The 25,397-nt window shown below is 49.8% G+C and overlaps 1 protein-coding gene across 6 annotated transcripts in view; it reads left to right on the top strand.

Moving 5' to 3' along the window:
* The first annotated feature begins 3,128 nt into the window (after positions 1–3,128).
* The window catches only part of MEIS1 (Meis homeobox 1), a 109,758-nt gene continuing 87,489 nt past the window's right edge, over positions 3,129–25,397 (top strand). The window contains exons 1-6 of one of the 6 annotated variants that reach the window (XM_075147647.1): positions 3,129–3,996; positions 5,632–5,858; positions 7,499–7,640; positions 8,159–8,209; positions 9,022–9,072; positions 10,485–10,631. In XM_075147647.1, coding sequence (XP_075003748.1) covers positions 3,985–3,996; positions 5,632–5,858; positions 7,499–7,640; positions 8,159–8,209; positions 9,022–9,072; positions 10,485–10,631 — 630 coding nt within the window. In that variant the 5' untranslated portion in view covers positions 3,129–3,984. Of the gene's footprint in view, positions 3,997–4,017; positions 4,285–5,631; positions 5,859–7,498; positions 7,641–8,158; positions 8,210–9,021; positions 9,073–10,484; positions 10,632–25,397 lie in introns of those variants that run through there. The other 5 variants (XM_075147649.1, XM_075147646.1, XM_075147645.1 and 2 more) reach the window with 5 other exon arrangements.

A 25,397-nucleotide genomic window follows, 5' to 3' on the forward strand; every position in this document is an offset into this window, starting at 1 on the left:
GTAACTCATTTCCCAGTTAATTTTATTAAAAAAAATTTATAGCGGTGTTTAGAAAGTTTTAAGACAACCGTAAATTTTATTAGGAATATTTTATGAAGCCCTCCTTTTAATTAATAAAAGACCCCCATAACTTCTGCAAACGTCAGGGCCGGCCGTGGGGCGGGAGCGGGCAGCCATCCCCCCCCCGGCCCGCTCCGCTCCGCGGGCCGCTCCGCGGGCTGCCGCGGCCGGGGCGCCGGTTCCGCATCGCCCGCCCTGGGCTGCGGGCGGCACTCAGGGCCCGAGCGGCTTTGCCCGGGTAGCAGAAGGTGACCCCGGGCTGACTCCCCAGCCGGACCGGCCGCTCTTTGTGCTCTGAACCGGCAGCCGGTAAACAAACCCCGAAACTCCAGGCGCTGCGCTTCATCTGCTCGCTTAAACCCCTTGCAGTTCACCTCCTTTTATTATCACTTTCCGCTCCCCCCTCCTTGGGTCTGCCCTTTGATAGGTCTTTAAACAGTTTTTTGGTTTTTTTTTCTTTCCCCATCCCTCTTTCAACCCTTTCATCAAGCTCTGACTTTTCGGGTATCTCCGCACGTATCGCCCCCCCCGCCCCCCCCCTTATCTGAAGCATTCCTGGATTATCTCTCGGCCGCCTTTCAAACGCTTTCTTCTGCGGTTTCTTGTTTGTTTGTCTCTTCTGGTTGCTCCTATTTCAGTTTTCAAATTTCAATATTAATGGTGAAAGAGCACACTTGGATGCTAATTCCCGCTCTCCCCCCCCCCCCCCCAAATCTCTGTTAGGAAGGCGGCAGGGAAGCCAGCTAGAAAACATGGGATTGTTCCTAGGTATGACTAATTCTTTCCTTAAGCTGGGAAATTCAGCCTGATTAAAAGCCTCATTTATTATCCGATAAGCAAATGGACCCAGATTCCACCTCGTGGAGGAGGCTCCCTTGCTCCCGAGACGCCCTTTTTTTGCCTCAACTCGGTGGACCCCTCGGCGAAAGGCCCGGGAGGGGCCGGGGGGGCTGCCGGGGCCGCGCAGCAGTGCGCAGCGCACCGCGCTCCGCAGCGAGGCCGCTGCCCGGCCCCCCACCGAACCCCCTCGCTCTTTGCTTTTCATTTTCCCCCATCCCTAATTTTTTTTTTGCCCCCCCCCCCCCCCCCCGCGATGGGCAAGCCTCAATAAAATCCTGCAAAACAGCAAGTTTTGGCAAAAAAAAAAAAAAAAAAAGAAAGAAGAAAATAAAAGAGCCGCCTTGCCTAAAAAGGCAGCGGGGCGAGATGCTGCTGCGCGGGTCGCTGCCGCCGCGCAGCCCGTCAGCCTCGGGGGGAGTTGACCGAGATAGCGCGGAACTGTCCCTTTACTTTTCCCCTTTTAATAGATGATTAATTGCTGCCCGGATTAGGCTTGCTTTTTTTTTTTTCTTTTCTTTTTTTTCCCCCTCACCTTCTCTTTTATGGCCGGTGTCTCGCAAGCGGAGAGGCGCGCAGCGCAATTTCTCGCGGCAAGCCCGAAGAGTAATAACTGTTTGCTAATTGTAAAACCCTTATCCAGAATGAGGTTTGGGCAAACAATTTGTACGACTGTAATTACATTGTAAAAGTGTTTTAGGCTTGGGTTGCGCTGAATTAATCTGGTAAAGGCCTGGTAGAGAGGCATAAAAGGGGGGTTTTTAGGGATTTGTTGGTTTTTTTTTTTTGCTTAATTTTTTTTAGGAAGGGAAGGAAAGAGGGATGGGGAGAGGAGGGGATTGCATCTCTGGGAGTTAAGCTACAGCCTCCCCCTGCAAGGGACCTGTGAGATGGGGAATCGTTACCGAGCGCCTTTCCCCGGGTAAATAAATAGAGAGATCTCAACCCCACGCCCGTGGGTCGGCTCCCACCACGGACGCGTGGGGTTAGTGTATTAAAATGGCTCTTACCTGAGAGGTCTTTATTTCCCTCGCCGGGGTAAAAGGCCGGTCCTAGCGGAAAAGGGGAAAGGGGGGGGGGGGCGGGATCGAAACGGGTTTCCCTGAAGTTTGAGACGTGGCGGCGGGGGCCGAGCCGCTGCCCGCCACCCCCGGCAGCAGAGCCGCTTCCCCCCTGCCTCGGGGCTTTTACCGGAGTAACCCCCCCCTACACCCCGAGCAGCTCACTCGGGGACCGCTGCACCGGGCTACCGGGGGGGAAGGGGGGGTTCTCCCTCATCTCCCCCCCTACCCTCCCCGGGGCAGGAGATGCGATGAGGCCGGGGCAGCTCTCCCCGCCGGTACTCAACCCGGCCCGCAGGTAACTACAGGGGAAGGAAGGGACCACGGCGAGTTCTCCGTTCCCGGGCCGGCGGGGAGGGATGGCTGTGCTTTTGGACGGGAGCTTTCGGACCACAAGTGGGGGGGGGGGAGCGCGCCGGGGCGCCCCGCGGGCAGCGGTCCCGCTGCCCGCGGGGCGCCCCGGCGCGCTCCCCCCCCCCCCGCCCCCGCCGCGGCGCGCCGGTCCGAGCCCCGCTTCCCGCCCGGACCAATGGGGGCGCGGCGCGGGGCGGCGCAGCGCTGATTGGTCGTCGTCGGTGCGGCGGCGGCGGCCGGGGGCCGGGTGAGCTCACTCGGCCGGCGGCTGCGGGGGGAGCCGCCGCGGGGGGGGGGTGGGGGGGGGGGCGGCGCGGCCCCGGGGCGTTGCGCGGGCGCGGAGCGGCCAGACAAAGGGGACGGGAGAACCCCCACACCCACCCGTGGCGGGGGGGGTATGGGGTGGACACACCGGCTGGGAGAGGCGGGGGGCGGAGGGCAGAGCCGGGAGGGGGCGGTGTATCCAACACAACAACCCCCCCCCCCCTTCCCCCGCCGCCGCCGCGGGGCGGGGGTGCTGCGCGGGCGCGGGGCGGGCGGCGCGCCCCCCTGCGCCGGTGGCGGAGTTGCTGCCGCCCAGCGCATTGTGTAAGACGCGACCTGTTATGGCCACCACTACTTCCGGGTTCCCGCAGTCTGCTCCAGCCCGGCGCTGCGCTGCGCTCGCCGCGGCGGTGCGGCGGCGGCGGCGGCGGCGGCGGACGCCCGGCAGCGCGCGGCCCGCGGCGGCGGCGGCAGCGCCGCGCCTCCCCCCCCCCCTCCCCGCCCCCCCTCCCCTCCCCGCGCCCGCCCCGCGCCGCTCCGCCCGGCACCCGCGCCCGCGCCCGGCCCGCCTCCGCCTCCGCCAGCCTCGCCCGGCGGCCGCGCAGGGGCAGAGCGAGCCGGCGGCGGCGAGGAATTAGGAGCGATCCGAGGAGGAGCGAAAAAAAACCCCCCATCATCATCATCATCATAATAACCATAATAAAAGGAGAGCCGGCGCGTTAGCGAGCCTTTTTAATTTTTAATTTTTCCCCCTCCTCTTCCTCCTTCTCCTCCTCCCTCGATTTTTAATTTTTTATTTTTTTACAAATTTTTTTTTTTTTTTTTTTTTGGGTGAGCGCGCTCGAAAATTAACATTTGAGGTGTCCTGCGCGGTGGGAGCACACGCAGCGGATCATCATCAGTCATTCACCACCTTGACAACCTCGCCTGTGATTGACAGCCGGAGTGGCAAAAAGCCATGAGACTTGGTAGTTGGGTTTGAGGGGCACTTTAAAAAAAAAAAAAAAAAAGGCAAAAAAAAAAAAAAAAGCGCACCCTGATTTGGGGAAAGGATATTTGCTTTCGCCCCGCTGCTGTCTTGGAAACGAGAGGGGAGAGAGAGAGAGAGAGAGACAGGGAGAGAGGAAAGAAAGAAAGAAAAAAGAAGGAAGGAAGGAGGGAGAGTTGATTTTTTTTTTTTCTTCTAATTTTTTTTTTTCCTCCTTTTTTAATGCTGAGTTACCGTATCGCTTCGCTGAGATCCAGCAAGCCGAAGATTTTACTCGATTGCTTTCATTGCTGGCGACGCTAAGGGATTTTTGCATTTTTTTGGGGGGTGAGGGGGGGGGAACTTCGCGTTTCTTTCTTTTCACACTGGCCTTAAAGAGGATATATTAGAAGTTGAAGTAGGAAGGGAGCAAGCAGGCCGATGGCGCAAAGGGTACGTATTAAAAAAAAAAAAATGGATTTCAAATGTGAAATAATATTGAAACGTGGCTGACAGAGACGCTGCGAAAAAAGTTTCTTCTTTTTTTTTTTTTTTTTTTTTCTCTTCCCCCTCCTCTTTGGAGCAGGGGCACAAAGCGGTGTCCTGGAGCGGGAGGATTTATCAGTTGTACTTGTAGGCTTAAAACCTGTATATATTGATATTTTCTTGATTCTTTTACTCCCCATCCCGGATCTCTCACGGAAAAGGCAAGCTTTCTATACATTAATGACATGCAGGCATGTAAGTGAATATGTCCGAGCCTCTGTATTTGTTGGTTTTGTAGCTCTAGTCCTACCAATGTCTTTTTTAAAGTCACCAGTGCTTGAAATATTTGAATGTGTGCATGTCTCTGAGCGTTTTGCTGTGTTAGTGATGGTATACCGCTTCACTTTCGGAAGATAACTTCTAGCTGGGAGTAAACACAACTTTTTTTTCTTTTTTCCTCCTTTCCCCCCCCCCCTTTTTTTTTTATATTCAGTCACAAAAGGTGCAGTGCAATGGGGCGGGGGGGCGGGAGGGGGAAGCTCTTTTAAAAAGAAAGTCACTTTAATTTGAATTAGAGGTTACCAGCATGCACTGCCATGTGTATTGTTGTTTCTATTTTGGATGCGATCTCCTTTTTTTCTTCCAACTCCCTCCTAAATTGAAGTTTTGGGGGGGTGGGGGTGGTGGTGGAAAAAAAATCAGCCGGAGTCGGGCGAGCAGGGATTTGGGGAAGGGGAAAAGCCCTGGAAAGAAGTTTTCTTGCTTAATTTGCCTGCCGCCCGTCCGGGTGCTGGTTGGGAAAGAAAGTTCCTCTGCTGACAACTTGGCTTTTACTCTTTCGGTCCAAGCAAGTGTCAGGGATCTTTAAAAGTGTTTATTCACACCTTCGCTTTTAATAGATGAAAAGTGGCCGTTTCCCCCGCTGCCTGGGAACCGCGTTAGCTTTCGCTCCTTAATCTTTAACAAAGAAAACCCTTTTAAAAAAAAAAAAAAAGGCATTCCCAAAATCCCGAGAGCCCGGGCAAACGTTTCCAGCCTTTCGGCTTTAAAAGTGCGTTCGCGTGGAATTGCAGGGAACCCCCAAAATCGCTCGTGGGGTTTGTTGGGTTTTTTTTGCCGCTGCTGAACTTTTTGCATCCTCGCTGGGTTAGGTACCTGACTTCTTCTCAGCGGGAAAAGTTTAGCGGAGGGAAACTGGGGCTTCGGGAGCCGGTTCCAGGCACAAGAGGGGTCTGGGGATGGGGATTTTTTGGATTTTTTTTCCTTTTTTTTTAATTATTATTATTATTATTTCTCCTGCGCCCCAGACTCGGAGGATTTCGGGTCGTGCGGGTAGCCGGGCCGGAGCAGCGCAGCGCAGCCCAGCCCTGCTGCTCCCCGGCCCGGCTCGGCGTTTTCGCCTCCTCGGTGCCGGCGGCTGCACGGTGCGGGGAGGGGGAAAAGAACCGGCGGCGCGGAGCCGGGGCGCACCCTGGGGAGGTGGGGGGAGGGAAAGCGGCTTCTCCCGGTGCGGGGGGGGACGGACACCCACAAGGGGAGCGGGGCTGCTGCCGCGGGCGCTGCCCCCCCTCCTGACGCCTCTCTGCTCTCTCTGCCCCGCAGTACGACGAGCTGCCCCACTACGGCGGCATGGAGGGGGTGGGCATCCCCACCACCATGTACGGGGACCCCCACGGCGCCCGCCCTATGCAGCCCGTCCACCACCTCAACCACGGGCCGCCGCTCCACTCGCACCAGTACCCGCACGCCGCCCACGCCAACGCCATGCCCCCCGCCATGGGCGCCTCCGTCAACGACGCCCTCAAGAGAGATAAAGATGCCATCTACGGGTAGGTGCCGCGTAAGGGCTCCGCGCCCGCGCAACCTGCGCGGGAGGGACCGGCGGTGGGGGGAAAGGGGGGTGCGGGCCGGGCTGCCCCTGCGCGGGATGGGGATAGGGATGAAGGATGGGTTGGGGAGCGCTGCGCGGAAAAGGACCGTATTCTTAATTTTTTTATTTTTTAAAATGGGAGAGAGAGGGCTGGGGTCCCCTTGGGACGGGGAGCCGCGGGGGCTCCGGAAAATAGGAGCTGGAGCTTGCTGGAGGGGCAGCAGGCATCACCGCGGGGAGGAGGAGGAGGAGGAGGAAGAGGGGGAAAATAATATTCCCAGGGCACAACCTGCGCCGGGTGGTAAATCTCTGCACGGAATTAGGGAGCAGGGAGAGTTTGGAGCGCTTCGCCCAACTTTCCGCCTTGTTCGTCTCTCCTTGCGCTGTGAAGGAGAAAACTCAAGAGCTGCTTCTCTCAACTCTCTTACTTTTTTTTTCCCCCCCCCTTTTTGTTTTTTTTTTTTTTAACTTTTTATCCGGCAACATTGAATGCTTCTCAATGCGGCAACTTGCAAAGCAGTTTCTAGGCCGTTGCGATGGGAGCTGATGGGTTACGTTGGGCGGCAGATGCTTTTAAAATGATTCTGTCCGTCTTGAGTTTGAAGGGAAGTTTCAGAGCCTTTTAAAATCATTCTCCAAACAGTGAGGAGAAGGGGGAGGGAAAAAAAAAATCACCTCGTTCGGTTTCTTTATTGGTTTATCAGAAATCTGTAGGGTTGGTTAAAACTCAGCGGTGTACGGTACCCCAAAAAAAAAAAGAAGTATGAAGCCCTGGGAAAAAAAAAATGAACTCCCTGTTATAAATATACATATATACGTGTGTGTGTGCGCCCACGCTTATTTATTTATTTAAATTATTAAACGGCCGAGGGAGCCAGATGCACACGCAGCCTTTCTCCCGGGGAGGCTTTTAAAGCTGGGAGAACCCAAAAGCACCTGGTTCCCCCCGCGGGTCGGGGCCGCGGAGCTCCGGGGGGTCGGAGGGCCGGGCCGGGGGGCGGCAGGCAGCGGGCAGGCAGGAGCAGGCAGCGGGCAGGCAGCCCGGCTGGCCAGCGCCTGCCGGTGGGTCGGCTTGTTTGGCGACGGGTGATGGGGGGTGGGTTTGGGGGCTGCTTCTTTATTTTCTAATTTGGATGGGGGTTGTTTCTTTTTTTGGTTTTTCTGGGTTTTTTTTTTTTTTTTCGCTCCCAGCAAGTCCTCCAGCGGAAAATGGGAATTAAAAGCATGAAAGGCAGAAGTGTACGTCCAGAAATTTTAATTTATTATTATATTTTTTTTTCCCTAAAGACAAGGAAAGTTAATTCAAAATGGCTGCTGGAACCGGCTTGGGTTTTATTCTTAGCTTGTCCTAAGGTTGCGTTAACAATATCTGCGGCCGGATAACGCCGAAAGGCCGGGGAGATGCAGGGCTCCCGGCCGGCCGGCTGCGGGAAGGGGCCGGGAGGCGGCGGGGGGTGCCGGAGCCCCCCTCGGTGGGTGCCCCCCTCCCCACGCACGCTGTTGCGGGACTAACTATTGTTGTGTTTGGGGTTTTTTTTGTTTCGTTATGATATTTTTTTTCTTCCCCTCTGTGTGTGTGACTATTGTATTTTCTTTCAGACACCCCCTGTTCCCTCTTTTAGCACTGATTTTTGAGAAATGTGAATTAGCTACATGCACACCCAGGGAGCCCGGGGTAGCGGGAGGCGATGTTTGCTCCTCTGAGTCTTTCAATGAAGACATAGCAGTGTTCGCCAAACAGGTCAGCAAAACCGGGTTGAAACAGTAAAAGAAAAAAAGAGGAAAGAAAAAAAAAAATCGTAACGAGAAAAACAAGTCTCTGCTGAGATAAAGATGCGCGTTTCCCCCTCCCCCCTCTTACTGCAAGAGGCAAAAAAAAAAAAAAACACACCAACCCAACCAAACCAAAAAAAAAAAAAAAATCGGGAAATCTCGGCATTTACCACCCCCCTAAAGAACCGAATTGATGGGAGCGGTCCGTGCCCCGGCGGGGAGTTTCGCTGCGCGGCTCCCGGGAGCCGGGCCGGGGCTCTGCCCGGCAAGCTCCGTAGGTATTTTTCGGTGTATTTGATTCACTTGTTCAAGTGTTTGGCTGATGTACTAAATCCAGCAGTCAGGGCTTTGCACGAAAGGTTACATAATGGACCCGACAGTGTAATGAAGCAAGAAATAATAACGTCTGCTTTTTCTGCTTCCATATTTCAAATCTTTTTTATTATTTTTTTTTTTTCCCCCTTTCCTCCCCTTTCTTGTATTTAGATCCGAGCAGAGAAACCCCTCTTTTCCTCTAATCCTGAACTGGATAACTTGGTAAGAGTTAACAACACTTCTTCCTCTCCCCACCCCCACCCCGCCACCCTCCCTTCCCTTCCCATTTATTTTTTTTTTTTTTAAAAAACTTCTGTGTCTTCTGGAGAGGTGGTTTGGTGGTGCTAAATTGAAAATTTCTCACGTGTTGTTTTTTTTTTTAAATGATTATTATGATGATTATTTTTATAATTACAAGTAAATACAGTGCGGTAATTGCGTGGAAGTAAAAAATCCCATAAGGATATACATAAAGCAAGCCCCATCCAAAGGGGAACTTGCGGGCGTGATGGTGAACTCGCCTGCCCAAGAGGAGCGTGGATTTAGCCACGCTCTAGCCAGCCCCTCCACGCACCTTTTAAGCAGCTCGATGGGAAACGTAGAGGATTGCTGTAGCTGGAGATGCACCGTTAGCTAACTCACCGAAAATGAGGTCTTTTCTCTCTTTCCTTTTTTTTTTTTTCCTTAAGGATAAACAGATATTTTGCCTCCGCTATAGGAGTCTTGCTCCCGCTTTCGCAAAGCGAGTGAGCCAACGGTGGTGTTTAGAGGGTTTTTTTTTTTTATGATCCGTATAATTTAGTTGCTTCGTTGCAATAGGGATTTTTTTTTTTTTGGTTAACTCTAGATCGCTTCTCGTTAAACAGCGCACAAAGCCACCGCTATTAAGTTTTAGTGTTATTGCCATAAATCAAAACAACTTTTTATTTACTACTAGCAAAAAGTCAAGCTACAAAGTGCGGCAGGGGCGGCTGTGGGAAATATCCCCAAATCCAGGAATGAGATAAATACTCGTGTTGTTTGTATCTTTGCAGATGATTCAAGCCATACAAGTATTAAGGTTTCATCTGTTGGAATTAGAGAAGGTAATTTTTGTCTCTCTCTCTCTCCCCCTCTTTCTTCCTCCTCCGTTTCAGTACTGCTGAAGTTCAGGCTTCTGGTAAATTTGCATAAATGTCTTTCTTTCTGGTAATTAGTGTCAAGACCAATCTTGGCGTCCATTTCTCTTCGCAGTTTAATTACAATTTCAGCCTCTAAAACCGGGCTCTCAAACGCCCAGGCCTTGTGTTCATTGTAATACTTTGCTGGCTTTGTATAAATAGTTGCAGTTCTGTGGTGCCGCAGATGAGACTCGAAATGGTTGGTTCAGCCAAGCCCCCGAAATTGTGATGTTCTAAAAAAAAAAAAAAATTATTTTATTTTTTCTTGCTGGTGATGAGGAAGAGACTTTGGTTGCAGTTAGTTGGAATGGGGATTTTTTTTTTTTTTTTTTTTTTTTTTTTAAGAGCCATCTGCAGGTCAGGCTCAGGGCACGGATTGTCCTGTAACATTTTGCAGAGACAAAGCAGAGTTGATAGTTGTGTCTGTCTCTTGTTCCTGGGAATATTGTACACCTCCGAGCAGAAGAAAGAGATTGCAGCCTAAATGCCGGGGGTTTTTGCTGGCTATTTTAGAAATCTTAGGAGGGAGAATGCTAATTTCTAAGAAGGCGGTGTCATCCGAGCTCACGTTAAATTGGAAGTGCGCTCTGGTTTCCTGAGGATTTTTTACGTGTCATTGATAGCTGGCCTAGAAGAGAATTCCCTTTCTCCTAAAAATAAACATTTTGAGAGGTTTTTAAATAGTTGAAAAGTTTCTCGGGAGCCTCAGCCACTTTATCTAACCATAACTGGCAGGTTGTTCTCGCTCTACCCGAAATGTGTTAAAATCTGCCCATTAATAGAGGCGGCTCAGGTACGAGTCTATCAGAGCGACTGGGGATTTCAGGGCACGGATGCCTATAATGTATTTCAGCCCAGTGCATCGGGATATATTTATTTTTTTAATCCTTTTTTCTGTCCTCATACCCCTTTGGAAAGGGTTTATGATGAAATAACTGGATGAAATTAAATAGTTTACCTTAAATGTCACCCATGCAGGTCACCTCTCTAATGGCCACAACTCCGGGAGCAGATGAATTTAACACGGGTGTTGAATATGTTGTAGCCTGTGAATCATCTTGTCACTGTCAATTTTCTGGGATATCTCTATTTTGCGAGAAAAGAAAGTTATTCCTAATTCTGGATGCGTCTAGAGGTCTCGGGGGGGTAATTGCAGTGTGTTTCCCCTATTTAGGACTTTTGATGTCACAGGGGTGAAGGGGGGAGACTGGTTGCACTTGTCAATTGTACTTACGTATTCCTGATTATATTTTCTTCCTTCCCCCCCCCTTTTTTTTCCTTTTTCCTCTTTTTTTTTTTCTTCTTCTTTTTTTTTTTTAACCTCTGTCATAATGTAGGTACACGAATTATGTGACAATTTCTGCCACCGGTATATTAGCTGTTTGAAAGGAAAAATGCCTATCGATTTGGTCATAGACGATAGAGAGGGCGGATCAAAATCGGACAGTGAAGACATAACAAGATCAGCAAATCTAACAGATCAGGTATGATCTCGCCAACGCCGCACACGCTGAAATTTGTATGCAGATCGCTCGCTGGGTCACTACGCCTCCTTTTATTATTTGCATATGATTAAGTCCCTTTTAGATAAATTTCCATCGAAATGAAAATTTTTGAATAATGTGGCTATTATTGCTTCATTAAGGCTTGCTCCCGGATTCGACCTGGCGAGATGAGCTTGTAAAAGCATCGCCTGCAAACTCGACCTGTTTCTTGTCGCTTTTAATTTTTGTCTTTATTTTATTTACCCTTTACAATAATAGAAGTGGTATCCGTGAATCGCTGGCTTCTTGGTGGCTTAGGAAAGGAATGGCTGGAGCCGTTTACCAAAATAATAATAAAATCCGAGATAGGTGGTCCGGGGAAGACAGAGAGGGTTTGAAATCTAGCAAATACTGGCTATTTTCTTCCCGTCTCTACGGTTCATTAGTCCGTCTTGTCAGTTTTCCTTGGCCGAATGCTTTTAGACTTCAGTGAACATTGCTTTGTGCACGCCTGCCTGCTGCAAACGCGCCCATTTTATTTTACTTAATAGAAAGAAAAAAAAAAAAGGAGAAAATAAAACGGGACCCAGGTTTTAAATTCTTCTCCTTGATCTTGCAAGTTTTCAACCCCTCTCTTTAAAAAGAAAAAACCCCGAAATATCCAAACCCCAAAACCAAGGCAGCAAAGCCTTGCGTGGCTTTGACGGTGTCCAGGTTTTGTCTGGGATGGTTTAAACCTTTAATGCCGGCTGTAGCCGATGTGGGAAATAGGGATGACTTGGGAAAGCTGGCTTTCCCCTCTCCCCTCCCCTTCTCCTGTGTCGGTCCCCTCTGCTGGGGTTAGGCTGGGATTCCTGCCTTTTAATGGGAGCGTTTGGGGCTAATTCAGGAGGTGCCCAGAGCTAAATTAAGCTCCTAGATGATGGAAGTGGCTGAGATTTGGCTTTTTTTCGAGTTGAGTAAAACAAGCGGGGTTTTCCCGGTCGGCTTGCTTCCTCTCAACTGAGGGGTAGCAGCGCTTTGGCTGTGAGAGAGGGGACCCTAGACTAAAAAGAAAAAAATAATCCCCGACTAAAAACCCCAAGTTATTTCTTCTTTACGATCAGCTTCGTAAATACAGTCTTAGGAGCAATCAGCTCCCGACTCTGGAGGTTTCCTTTTGTTCAAGCAAGGCGCAGTCAAGCAGACAGGAGTTTCCTCAGCCGCTTTGCCATTATCACCAGCACTGTCAGCCAGGAGTTATTTTATAGATTACCGACAGAAAGGTGCGTTGCATTGCAGCGTGGGCAGTATCTTAAATATTTTCTGCTATCTATCTGCCAAAGGCTATCGGGCTGCTGGTAGCGCCGTGACAGGGGGAGGCAGGCTTGAAGGAAGGCATGAACTTTTTAAAAGGGGTTTATGTGCACATATGTGGGTTTGGTTTTTTATTTCCCCCTCCCAATTTTGCTGCCAAGGGGAAAACCATCGCGGGGCGGGCGGAGGGCGGCGCGGCAGGGAGGTGCGCGGCGGGCCGGGGCCGGGGAAGATGCTCCGGGGGCCGGGGAAGATGCTCTCGGGGCCGGGAAAGGTGCTCCGGGAGAGCGGCGGCCCCGCACAACGCCTTAAAGCGAGGGGAGCCCTACAGCGAGGGTCGAGCCGAGGGAAGCTCGGCTCGCTGCTGTTGAATAAAAATTGTAATCCAACAAGTCTAACTAGAAAATGGGTTTCTAAAAGCTCTGGAGTGCTGGGTACATAAAGCTATTTGAGCAAATTACAAGAATCGCTCAGGGGCACGAATGAAATCAACACTTTAATTGCCTCCAAAATGAAGATTTATACCCCATTTTCCCAACGAATCATTATTTTATTAAAGTGAAAGCTAAAGAAATGAAGCTATAGTTTTGGGGTTGTCGGGGGGGGGGGGGGGGAGGGGGTCGTCGTCTCCGTCCCCATCCCCCCACCCCCCCACCCCCATTTTGGCCAGGAGCGCGGACATTGCGCGCCCGGCGCCGGCCCCTCTCCCGCCGCGCAGCGCCGCGGGGCTCAGCCCCGGCACCTCCGGCTTGCGCGGGCGCTGCGCCAGCCGCGGGGCCGGGCGGGCTCCCCGGGGTGCCCCGGCTCCTCGCCGGGCAAGGGGGCCGCCGCCGCTCCCCCCCCTCCGCATCCGCGGAGCTGCGCGGGGAGCGGGGCTCTGCTTTCCCCGTCCAAGAGAAAAGGCGCAAAAATGCGCTTCCCCCCCCCCCCCCCGGCCGACGAGGCGGCGGATAAAACCCGCGGAGGTTGCGCGGGGGGAGGTGGTGATGTTTACCGGGGGATGCGCGGCCGCCCAGCGTCCTCGGTAAACTCCGGTGCCAAGTCCGGCCCCGGCGAGGCCGGCAGTATCTGGGCCCTAATGGTTAAATAATAAGGTGTTGAGTGCTTGTCGCTGGGGCGGCTAATTAGGATGTCCCTCCGCGGTGCGCGTTTATGGCTGCGCGGCCCTGGGAAGCGCGGGTGCGCAGGGCCGGGCGGCGGGAGAGAGGGGCCGGGGCCGTCCCCCGGCCTGCCCACGGTTGTGCTTCTGAGAGTAGTAAAAGAGTAAGTATGTAAAAGCTTTTATTATGGATTTAATTACATTTTCTTATATTGTGGTAGTAAAGGTTACAGTTAACAGAGTGGTTGTTTTTTTTTTTTTAATTTATTGGTTTCCCCTTATTTATTCTTTCCTTCTAGCCCCTCCATGCCAGTGCCTTTAAGTCCCTCGGTTAATGGAAAGCAATGACACTAATGCTAGATTTTGCAAAGTAAAGCCCCCTAACACTAACCATTGTTCAGTGATTTAACTAGCTCAGTGGCAATAGGTCACTAAAATAGCATCCTTCTCCCACGGGCGTGACCCCGCTGCCTGCCAGGGTGGGACCTGCGGAGTTGTTGTTTACCATTACGGCTCCAGAAGTACGAGGCAGGAGTTTGGGGTTTTTGCTGGGGATAATTAAACTCCAGATCAACCAGGCCCCGGGACTTGAAAAACCCTAGCTGAAGGATTGCGCCCATCCTCAAAGTTTCAAAATAAACCTTTTTTAATCATTAGCTTTTCAAACATTTGCATGTTTAAATTTTCAAATGTTTGTGGGAGCCCGGAAAGATTTAAAATACAGCTGTTGCGTGATGCGGCTGGGAAAACTCCCTCCGATAAAAAAACCCCAAAGACTGTCTGTAGTCAGTTAGCATAAATTCAGTTTCTTAGGTAATCCTAAACTATTACCATGGGGCTGTTTTCTTGAAGCCCATCACCTTGGCACCCAGGTGCTCTAGTCCGAACTGTAAAATTCCCCTACAAGAGCGTGTCTACAGAAAGCCTTTAGAAAGCTCTTTAAGGAAAACATGGTATGAAGTAGCCACCACATTTAAATAAAGTGTATTAGCAGCATAAGGTAGATTTTCTAGAGACAAACCAGTGTTTTCTTACGTAAAATAAACTTGTTGAGCAAATCCGCAGCAGTATTACTTGACAAAAATTATAATTTAATAATGCACAAGCCAATTACGTGCGCAGAAACTTTCAAAGGCAAATCGGCAAAGAGCCAAATTCCTATAGGGACTAGGAGGGAAATGATCAAAAAATGAACATGAAATAAGACTTCCTGTAAGAAGGTCCATAATTCAACATTATTTGACTCCACTGTCAGGGAAATTGTTGAAGGATAGTAAACTGATACTAGAGTCTCAGTCATTTTTGTTACAGTCTTAAATGTTTGCAACTGTGGCGTTTTAGATGGCCCTTCTTGGGTGATAGTATATCATATATATATATGTATATAATAAAGCAACACTTCTATTTATGTTGCAATAGATTTTTTTTAATGCGCGCAGTTGCAGAGTTTCTCTAAACAAAATGCGGATAGGCAGCAGCTTTTTTTAAAATGGGAAAATTACTTAAAATGTATTCTTTACAAGGAAAGAATCATAAACTGGAACGCAATATATAGCATATCTGAAGGTGGATGGGTTGTTTAGGGCATCAGCCAGTTGTGACTAGATTAACTTTCCCAAATACTTCACATGTACTAGCTGTACCTTGCAGCCAATACAAAAATAATGCTTTTGGGGGAAAAAAATTACTGAGAAATACTATTTTACTTGGGGACTCCTTTGCAGGTATTTTCGACCATGTATGGTTTTAAGTGAGAGGAGCTAAGAATATTACTGCCTTCGGTATATGTACTCCCATATTGGAGGAACAGGCATCAAAATAATAGATGCGGTGCAGAGGGTGCAAGGTAGAATTCATTTCTGCATAATAAAAGAGTTACGGCAAAGTAGGACTCTGAGGAGGACCGATAAAATAACATTTACGAGACTCAAAATTTAATTTTCTTCCTCTAACTTTATGCCACCTTGAGCCAGTGACTCTTTTTTTTGTTTGTTTTGGAGTAATTTTTTTTTTTGCTATGATATTTAGGAGCTGTTACTATGCCCGAGTTTGGCAGACTATTTAATGTAAAGATAGAACACGTTAATTTATATTCTGGACCTGTTACCATCCAAAACACTGTGGCTGAAATTGTATTAGCAAAATAAGGTTTGCTTTGCTCTCCATTTCTTTAAGCAAGTAAATACATCGTTATGTAGGTATGAGAATGAGTATATTTTCTTTAATTCATGATTTCAGTTCAGTTCAAGAATCTTTGTTAGTTTTTGGGTTTTGGAGTTTTTAAAAAATCATTCTTCAAGACCCCAAACGGAGCCATCCGTACAGCTACGTATAATGCCTTCCTTAAGTTGCATGCTCAGGCCTAACTTCAGTGTAAAGTTTTTCAAACTTACGTTACCTTTTGTTGCAAAGGATAATTTTAATTTCCGAATTTTTTGCATCCTTTTCCATATCAAACCTGACGGAGCTGAGTTTAAACCCCAGGTAAGCCTGGAACTCATCCTAAGCGTTTGCGAGCGTATCCCAAGGCGTTCCCGTAAGCGGGAGCTCACGGTGTCTTTGCATTAGGGACCACCGATTGTTATTTTGTGGCGACTTGGAGGTTGGCAAGGAAGTTGTGAAAAAATGAGTTTTACCTTAAATTTAACCTTTATGGTTAAATTTTGAGTCTTCCCTGGCTGCTCGTCCGCAGGTAGCGATAAAGGTAATGGGCTCTGCCCGCGGAAGGGTTACTGCAGCCCGGAGTGGGCAACGTTAGCACTTAAAAAAATCAGATTATATCGCGCTCAATCAAAATGAGTAAGCGTAGGTCGTGCTGATAAATACTGCTTTAAAAAGCAGCGAAAATCCAGCACAGCTTCTTTAAATTAGGGAATCTCTTTTTTTGTTGTTGTTGTTTTGCATTTCTGCGTTTGGGGTTTTTTTGGTCACATGAGCGTACAGTTAGGAGCTATCTTGTGTAATCTAAACAAATTTAAGAAAATAAAGAGGGGGGTTGTTTTCTGGTCGCGAAAATTTTTGAAGGTTTCTGGAATTGTTTCCTGTGTGGGAGAAGGAGAGACCGGGGTGCGCTGCAGTGTCACCTCGTGTCCTCGGCGTCTTACCTCCCTCTCTCGATATGCTCGGTTGCTTGGAGCAGGCTTTGACTCGCGCAGCAAATTTGGAAATTAGTGTTTATATTTGGGGTTTTTTCCTGCCGTCACAGTAATATTTGGAGAGGGTAACTCTAACAGAGCGGACGTTTTGTGTTTCGCCTTGTTTGAGTGTATTTCTGTCCCTGATTAACGGCCCCGTATCTAACCCACCGCTGATATTCTGCAACGTGACTTAGAGACAACTTGCCGGCTGTTGGTTCAGCTCTTCTTTGGCGTGCTTAGCGTGGTTGCCTTTTCCCTTTTACTACCTTCAGAAGGAAAAAAAAAAAAGAGATGTAACCCAGCCTCGGAGCATAGGTGAGAGCAGAATCCCTGCAGGCCGATGTCCTCGGGACTCCTTTTTTTAATTTAGGTGAGATCCCTGGAAAGCTTCAGCCCCTCTGCGGCGGTGGCGGGGGTCTGGTCTCTGTTAGCGAGGGGGGCTGCTGGCACGGGGGATCCCCATCGCCTCCGCAGGCTCAACACGTCGAGTTGCCTGGCTGGTTGTTGCCGTTGCGGTTTCATTTGTTTATTTTCGGGCATATATATTCAAGCAATGCGGAGATTTTGGGCTTACGTGGGTCGTTGTGCGTACCAAAGGCGATAGCGCGGGCGGCAAGTGGTTTCTGGGGGTTGCTGGATTTTGGAAAAGGGGGTTTGAGATTCATTGGTACATGTTTGGGCAAACGTGGAAAATTTAAATGTTGGCGAGCTGAATTTAAAAAAAATCTGAGTTTGTCCTGAAAGCAAAGGGCCTGTTTGCAATTAAAAAAAAAAAAAAAAAAGAAAGATTTAAAAGTTAGAATACAGAGACTGCCATTTCCTTGCTAACTTGCGGAGCGTGGGGAAGGTAGGATGGAAAGAAACGGATTTGTGCCCAAATTCGGCCATTCTTACTTTTACCGGCGGCGGGACAGGCTGCCGAAAGTCATGGTGGCTTCTTGTTTTGCAAGTGGCTTCTTGTTTTGCAAGTGTCTTCAAATCCAGGCCAGACGCTCCATTGGAGAAATGTTCCCCCCCCCACCCCCCGTCGGTGGTTATACGTTAGTCATCCATGAGTTTTGGGGATCAATAAAGGGATAACTGTGAAAGGCAATGGCCCATAACGCGCGGGGAGTGAGATGGGTTGATCTAATGGTTCCCGCCTGGCCTCAAAACTCGATGAATCTCCGGGTTTGTCCACACAAGGACACTCAGGAGAGGTAAGACAAATTGATTGGGTGTAAAATTAAAGTGCATTAGTTAAAGTGCATTGCACTATTGTGTGGATGCTCTCATTCAGAAGTAAAGTGGCCTTAGTTCACTTTAGCCTAATCCCCTTTGGAGTAGGCCACTTTTCTTTTGAATGAGAACATCCACATTAACTTTTAGTTAATTCGTCTTTCCCGAGCATCCTGGCGGCCTCGTGCCCGCCGCTCTGGAGAGGTTTGGCCGGCCGGGTGCGGGCTCCCCGCGAGCTTTAGGTAAGCTTTTCATTAGGCATATTCATCTCCGCAGCGGCACTTAACCGCTGGCGTTCGTCATCGCCCCGGCCGGGGCTGCAGAGAGCAGGCTGGCTCCGCACCCTCCTCTCGTTCTGCTCCTGCAGCTCAGGAGCGATATTGTTTTTAACGCTGCCTGGGAAAAAAATTGGAAAGCTTGACGGAGCTAGGGATTTGGGGCTGGATTCGGTCGAGGTGACACGAGAGCTGCCTGCACCCCGTCCGGGGGGGCTGCGGTTTGGGGGTCACATTTCCCAGGTGAACGCGGCATTAGGCTGCCCCTGGTATCAGCCCTCCTCCCAGTAACCTGAGCATTTTATTTTGCGGTGGTGGTTTGCTGTCCTGACGCGCTCCCTGCGTAGGTAGTTTCTTCCATGTCCATGATAAGCCAGTTTTTAAAGACAACGAGGAAATCTTGATGAACTCTTTTCAGCTGATATTTCCAACCCTAAAACCAAGGGTTGAAAATTAACTTGTAGCAGAACTAATTCACCTGGCGAAAAAAATACGGTAAAAAATATGGTAAGATAGTTTTGGAAGCTGTTTTATATTCTTGCTTGGAGTTCACTGAGCTTGAGTTTTTGTTAGAGGTATTTTTGGGTGTCTTCTAGAGCTTATAAGTAACCTATTTATTTACTTCTTACTGGCTAAGCCGTGTGTGCAAATGCTGCGCTGTGTCACACTCCTGCCGTTGCCCGTTCCATTCATAATACAATTTACAAGGCTTCTTGCATTAGTAAGCAATTTGCTATTGGAGACTTTCCTAGAAATACAGAATTCTATTTCACCAAAGTATTGTCTTTCCTCTTCAATCAGGGCTGAGGTGAGCTATTTTCTCAAGGACTCTCCAGGCATCTATATGATATTCCCACTTGTGCAGATGATCTCCAAAACTGCATTACTTACTCCTCCGTCCTGAAGGGCCATCGCAGTAAATTAAAATTCTCTTACTAGCGTCACTGGGCTTTGAATTTGGCCAGCTAATTTTATTTGCAGTTTGGCTTTTTCTTTTTCTTTTTTCTTTTTTTTTTTTTTTAACATAAAGCAAATATGCATCCAGACCCTCTTTGCTGGAATAAACAGGCCAACAATAAGAGGGGTAATTCTTCATTTGCTTAAAAGACCTGCCTGTTTTAACTTCAGAAATACTGACCAAGAGTAAAGCAACAGCTGATGCCATCACAGGCAGTGTACTGTATTCAAACAGCTGTACAAAATGAAAAGCTGCGGTATTAATCCTGCCATTCACAGTTTATTTAAGTTTTTCAAGCTTCTCTCGTATGGGCATGGCATCAATGCCTAATTATGCCTCCATTAGGGTTACTGGGCCCTTAATACAGAAAATTATTGTATTTAAAATTTGGAAAGCTGCATCGATGTAATCTAAGATTCTTGCAGCTGGCGCACGTTCAGGGAATGCAAACTTTACCTTGTAATTTTCTTTTCATTCATTTGGTCTTTAGGTTTTGGTCCGGTTTTGTTGTTACCGAGAAGGTCAGATCATCGCTGGCGTTTTTAACGCTGGCTTTAAATAGCTCCATTTATGGCTGCGTAGCTCTTGGGAAGAGAGGGGAAGAGCAGATTAAAAACTCCGCGGCTTTGTCCGTCCCGTTTGCCGGGGTGCAGGGCTACGGCCGCCTGTGCAAATTGAAACAGTAGAAGCGAATGTCTAAAGCCTGGCGCACAAGGAATTTTGTCTCATTGGCGTTTTACCCTGCACTGAACCAGGGCAAGCTCTGTCAGCGCAAGCTGTGGTTTATCCGTGGACATGAAAGTCTTGAGCCCTCGCTTGGCTGTCCGTGTCCTACCCAGGGCGTTGGGGTGGGCTGTGCAGAGGTGTCCCTGGTCTCAGGTGGGATATCACCTGCTTGCGGATGCTCGGCAGCAACCCGAGGCGTGTGCTCTCGCGTGCACGGTGACTGCTTGCCGAGACTTGGCTTAACATGGCGAGCTAAGCATTAACCGTGGCCAGCCCCTTGCTAGAAACCCTCTGGGGAGGACACGAAGGCTGTGGACTCAGTAGGTGGCACTTTGGTTTTAGGCTTGAGCCAGTGCAGAAGACCCCTCTGCTCCTCGGGGTGCAGGCACAGGGATGCGCCCTGCCACGGTGGCCTTGGCCCCCGAGCTCCTCCGCTCACCCCTGCACCACGGAGGTACCGAGTTAGCCAGATTTTTTTGATGAGGGGAGCGTCCCCGTGGCTTGTAATTTATAAAATTTCTCTTGCGTACTGTTGTGCGGTGTTATGGGGGAGTAGTTCTGCTACCTCCCGGACGCGGCTGTGTTTCGGTGATGGGTACAGCCATGTCGCCGTGAGGTGGTTTGAAGTCACGACTTGGCTCTCTCCTTCGCTCGTGTTCATGCAGGCTTTTTGGGCAGCGCCTGACACGAACAGGGGCTCCGCGGCTGAGTGATGCCGCTGGGCACCACCGCGGCGGGAGGGTGACGGGGACGGGGAGAGAAGCCTTTCAAGCACTCGGGCGAGTCGGCAGCAGGCAGCTTCCCGGTGCTGTCCGCTCTTTGCAGGGGTGCTTGGAATGAGGTGCCCGCTGTTTGCACGGATGCTCGGGAAGAGATGCCCGGAGCACGCCGCCCACGCACGCCGGAGGTAGCGTGGCCGCCGTGCTCGAGCCGTTCCCTCCTTTGCCCGGCGGATTTTGCAGCTGTGTTACCCCAGGAGGCTCCTGGCCCTCCTCCCTGTTGCACAAACCAGTTTTACTAGCGTGGCTTCCACCTACTAGGGGAGCGTCGTCGTGCGTTTCCCATGTCCGTGAGGCCCGTGGCAGTGCCTTGTGGCACGGCTTTGTAGAAAAACTATGGTATGTACAAATACGTCTTGCTACATTCGTATAACCCCTGTGAGGGATCTCTTTTTTATGACTGTTTTTCCTTAAAGCCAGCACGAGGGCATGCACATGACTAGTACGTGCAGGGAGGATTAATTTTGTTCTTAAATGCACGTGTGTGCATTGAGCCGGGGTTTGGTCCGCAGTGACAAGTTTTTGAGAGATCCTTTGGGTGAGAACTGATAACAGCGATGCTGGAGGGGCAGGGGTGGGGAACGCCGCTCTGCTGACGGCACGAGGCAGGAGGGGAGATGCGGATGCTCTTCCCAGGTCCGTCGCTGAGGTTTTGGGGCGAGACAATTAGTTGCTCGTGAGCTGAGATTTTCTACTTCTTCTCCCTTATCATCAGGTAGGGTTGATACCTTAATTTATATGTCATACAGTGATAGCAAGGCATAGGAGATATTTAAGAACAAGAAGTGGTATGTTAAAGTAATTAATTATTTCACTCTGTGGATAGCTTAAAGCAAATAGCGTAAAGAAAGCAAAACATTTCTGTTTGGTGTCACAGGGAAGCACTATGCTGAATCAAAAGGCCGATGGTAAAAGTTGCTTTTGGTGGCTTTGTGCTTTGGTTTTGGCCCCTTCTGCTATCTTCTGCATAATTACCACTTTTAAAATGTATTTAAAGGGGGGAGGGGATAAACTTAAACACACTGGATGGAGTAAGCAGCAGTCTGCCAGTAACGTCTGCAGAAGGAGCAGAGCTGTGGGGCTGATGGGAAGCATTTGCAGGGTGCTGGATGGTCTGCCCATCCCGAGGTTTGCCCGGCACGGGGCCGGCACGGGTCCACGTTGGGGCCATGCCGTGAGCCCTGCGCTGCTATGAACCCCGCTGGGTGCTCCCAAACCTCCCTGGGAGGCACAGTGAGGCCACAGGGACCTCTCAGCCCAACTTTTTCGGGTGACTCTGGCAGCCAGCTGTGCTTCCAAGCCATCCCTCAATGAGCGGGTGGAGGCGTCGGGGAGCCACGGCCACCTCAGCCTGGCGAACCACCCCTGGAGCTCGCCGTCCTCCGGCTTCCGCAGCCCGGGCTCGGCATGTTTTGTGGCCGCCGGCTCGCTGGCGTGTGGCTCGGAGAGCCAGGCCTTTCGGCCGCTTCTGCCTCGCTGCAGATTCGGCTTGTTGTGAAATGGTAGAAAGTGGAGGAGCTGATCTGCGGAAGGGTTTGGCCATGAGCGTTGGAAAATGTGAATCACGGGGATTCCAGTTTTAAGCCTTTTGGAGATAACGGGCAGCACGTACCAGAGTGCGTGACTTGCAGAGAGCCTTAAAAAACAAGGCGGCGCCCTCGAGATTAAGCAAACGCTTTATAATCAGGAACACATTTTATACCCAGCGCAGCCTTTGCAGGTATCGCATCCTTTCAGACGGAAAGGTGTAGCTGGAGCGAAGCTAATTATACCGCAATTTAATTTTAGTGTTGAACCAACACTGCGAGGCGAGCGGGCTCTTGAATCCTGCTAACAATGCGCCGTAATCAAAATACGCTGACTCCGAATGGCGTCTGTTGTCAGTTAGCTAAAAAGACCATTTGATAGTTGTGACATACGCTCGGCGTTTTTGCTTGCGATGGAGCCGAAATGAAGTATGGCTGTGGCAGAGAGAGGGCTGCGCTTGTACCTTCCCTCCCCAAGAAGCCCCGGTTTGGGCCGACGGGATGCTGGAAGTCGGAGCCTGCATTGAAGCGCATGTAAAAAAGTTTGCGGCGGGTGCCCCGACGGGTTTAATTTCATCTTCCCAAAAGATACCACCCCCAAAAATCTGTAAGGGGAACGCTTAGAGATGTGGGTTTTGCTGTAAGTAAACCCTCGCTGTTTGCCTGAGCCCAGATGTTCAGGGTGAAGTGCAGATCTCTCCGAAACATCGACTCCCGCCGAGGCTGCTGCTGGGCCCCTGGTAGGGGCGGGAGGGAGAGGGGTGGGAGAGGTTGAGGGCTCACCCCAAATCTGCCCGGGCAAGTCGGGTTCGGGACCTCAGCCAGCCGTCTGAGAGCCTGCGCCGTCTCAGTCAGACCTGGGCATCTGGCAGATCCCCTTCTAAATGACTTTTAACACGTAAACGCAATAAAAGGAAGGGATGGCAGACGCTCATTTTCTGGCTAAGTGGCGAGGCATTTTTCCTGTTTACACCTTCGGAGGAATCATTGCATGAAATATTGAATAGGACACTCTTATTTGTCTCTGAAGGCCTTTTTCCTGGTCTAGAAAGACGCGGAAAATACTCCAGTCCTATTAAATTCAGTGGGAGCCAAGGAGGAGTAACACACCTCAAGGCCTTGCACACCAGCCCTCAGGAGGTAGCGGTGTCGATTGGGGCCGACTTTGTGCGTGTTGCTGCACGATATTAGACTTTAAAAAAAAAAAAAAAAATCTACGTGGAGCAGTGATTTTATCTACCCTGGCCGCGAAGCTGTGTTTCCTTGTGTCGAGAAAGGGACGGGGATTAATGCTATCTAGCGATACGGCTCTTATCAAAGGGAGGAGAGAGGTTTACAATGCGGGGTTGCTCTAAATAGAAAGAACTAGTCAATGTTTGTTGTGTGGGAGACAAAAACCCTGCATCACCATCAGCTGGCTCGGTTAACCTGGCTGGGCAGGCGGTGTTTATGGTTGAGCTGAGATAAAAAAATAAGGAATGGAGTATGGTCAATCAAACGTAAGGCACGCTGTGATTGAGGCTGTTGCTGCTCCGGCTTCGTGGGTGTCCATCACGGCTACCACGTGCAGCAACCACCAACGCAAGAAGCAAAACCTGAGGTCTAAAGCTGCTGCTGCCCAAAAGAAGGTTGCTTTCCTTGTTGCCAGAGGTGTTTTTGGGTGGCTCCGGAGTCCCCTCTCAGAGAGAAAGTCCGTCTGCCCAGGCTGTCCCCCACAGAGGGACTTTGGAGATGGTTCCCCAAGCACAGCAGGTTTGATTTCAGAAGGCGGTGGGACTGGGCTTCCAGCAGAACGCAGCCCTTGCCCCTGCAGAACTGACGGGGCTTTGGTGCCTCATGGAAAAGAAGAGCTGTGCTTTTTCCCCTTCCTTTTTGTCTTTACGTCCCACCCAGTCTGATGATCTCCATTTCATTCTCCTTTATTTTTTGTGGTTTATGCTTGCTGCTTCTAATTATTCTTTTTCCTTTGGAAAGCGCTATCACCCTGTCCTTTTGCACTCGTGTTTTCTTTTCCGTTCAGCCTGTTTAGGACTCTCGGGCCCTTTCCTCTCCTCTCCCTGCCATATCCTCTTCTCCTCCGTACTCTGAGGGTATGGGGTGGATCGGAAAGCTGTGCTGTGTTAGAGATGCCTACGTGGTACGCAGCCGGTGGTGTGCTGCACGGAGATGTTGCCTCCTTCTCTGAACCTGGGGAGGTTCAGCACCGCATCGCGATAGCAGGGCTAATGGAGAGAGCTCGCGTTGTTTGATGGACGTTGGTTTGATGGTCTTTGCGCTCTGCAATGTTGGTTGTGCCTCTAGTCCCTTCAGGTGAAATCCCGGCCTTGTGAAAATCGGTGGCAAAAGTCCTGTTTATTTCCAGTTTTCCGTCCTCTGTGGTATTAATACCCCCTCTAATTTCCTTTTATCTGTTTGTCTCGGAAACCATCCTATGTTGCATGCATAAAGACAGCTTACATCTTATTTTTCCTATGCGGCTGCGAAGAGTCAGAGAAGAGTCTTACCCTCATTTTGAAACAAGGGGAAACTAAAGATAGAAAGCTTACGACTTTTCTGGGGCTAGGAAGGGAATCCAGGTCAGAGCCGAGACTTCCACGCAGAATTTCTTAGTTCGATGGCTCTAACGCTGCAAAGGTTCCCATCTGTGCGAGAGTCGCCCTCGCTGTGCTGCTTAGTTGCAGGCAGAGTTATGGCCCGTCTGTCATTGCAACGACCTTATTTCTGTAGACTGGGAGCACCACTTTTCCATCGAAACCTGATGTTTGTGCCTTTGTTGTTGTTCTATGAAAAATAATTCGCCTCCGAATCGAAGTTGCATGAAGCAGATTACGGAAGAGTTATTGGCACTAAAAAGTATCTGGTTTGCAGCATTTTGAGGTTCCTGCACATACCATTTATTCTGACCCCCTTGGTTTTGGTTGTATCGCACGTGATGTCCCCACGTGGCTTTGGCAGGCGGCGGGGTGGGATGGCTGGCTGCGGCTGGCAGCCTCGGATAGCCCCGCGAGGAGGTGTTCAGATGGCAAAGCCCTGAGTGGGTCCTCTCAGAAAATCAGGGTAGTCATGACCGTGGATTTCATGGTCTGCACTTGACAGAGATTGGAGTAAACAATGTATGTGTGTGGAATTGAGGAAATACATGGCATTATGTTTTTAACATTATCGAAGTATATTTTTAGTCCTGCTTACCAATTTGTATTTTTCAAGGTTTTCTTCCCAATTAAGGGAGAACTCAAAAACTTTCTTTTATGCTGGATGGGGACCAGGCTACCTGAGGATTATTCCTAGCCATGCCCTCCAGAAGTGAAGTGGGATAAGCCTTGTGGCTTGCAAAGATCATGTCTGTCTATCATGTAGCTCTAGCTTCAGCATCGGTACTATGGATTATACACTTAAGGTATTGAGCAGCCGTATTGAATGTTGTGCCCAAGTGAGGCTGGGGACATCAGTATAGCCAACAACCAGAAGGATAAACTATGCAAAAAGTAAATCCTTGCCTAACAGATAGGTTACGTTTGTAGGAGGTGGATGCGATGACGTTATGAAGCGGCAGCCCCCTTTTTGCTTCGAGTTCTTGCCTGTAGTGAGCCCAAGTGTTTCCTAATGTGGTGGGTCACTGCCCTCGAGAGGATTGGGAGAAGGTTTTTAAAAGGGAGGAGTTAAGAAAAATCTGACGACCGTTTCAAACATAACGCATTACTTTTTTTTCCTAATGAATAAGTATTTAATTTAGGAAAAGAAAATAAGATAAA

This window comes from Calonectris borealis, chromosome 3 (genome assembly GCF_964195595.1).
Source record: "Calonectris borealis chromosome 3, bCalBor7.hap1.2, whole genome shotgun sequence".
NCBI lineage: Eukaryota > Metazoa > Chordata > Aves > Procellariiformes > Procellariidae > Calonectris > Calonectris borealis.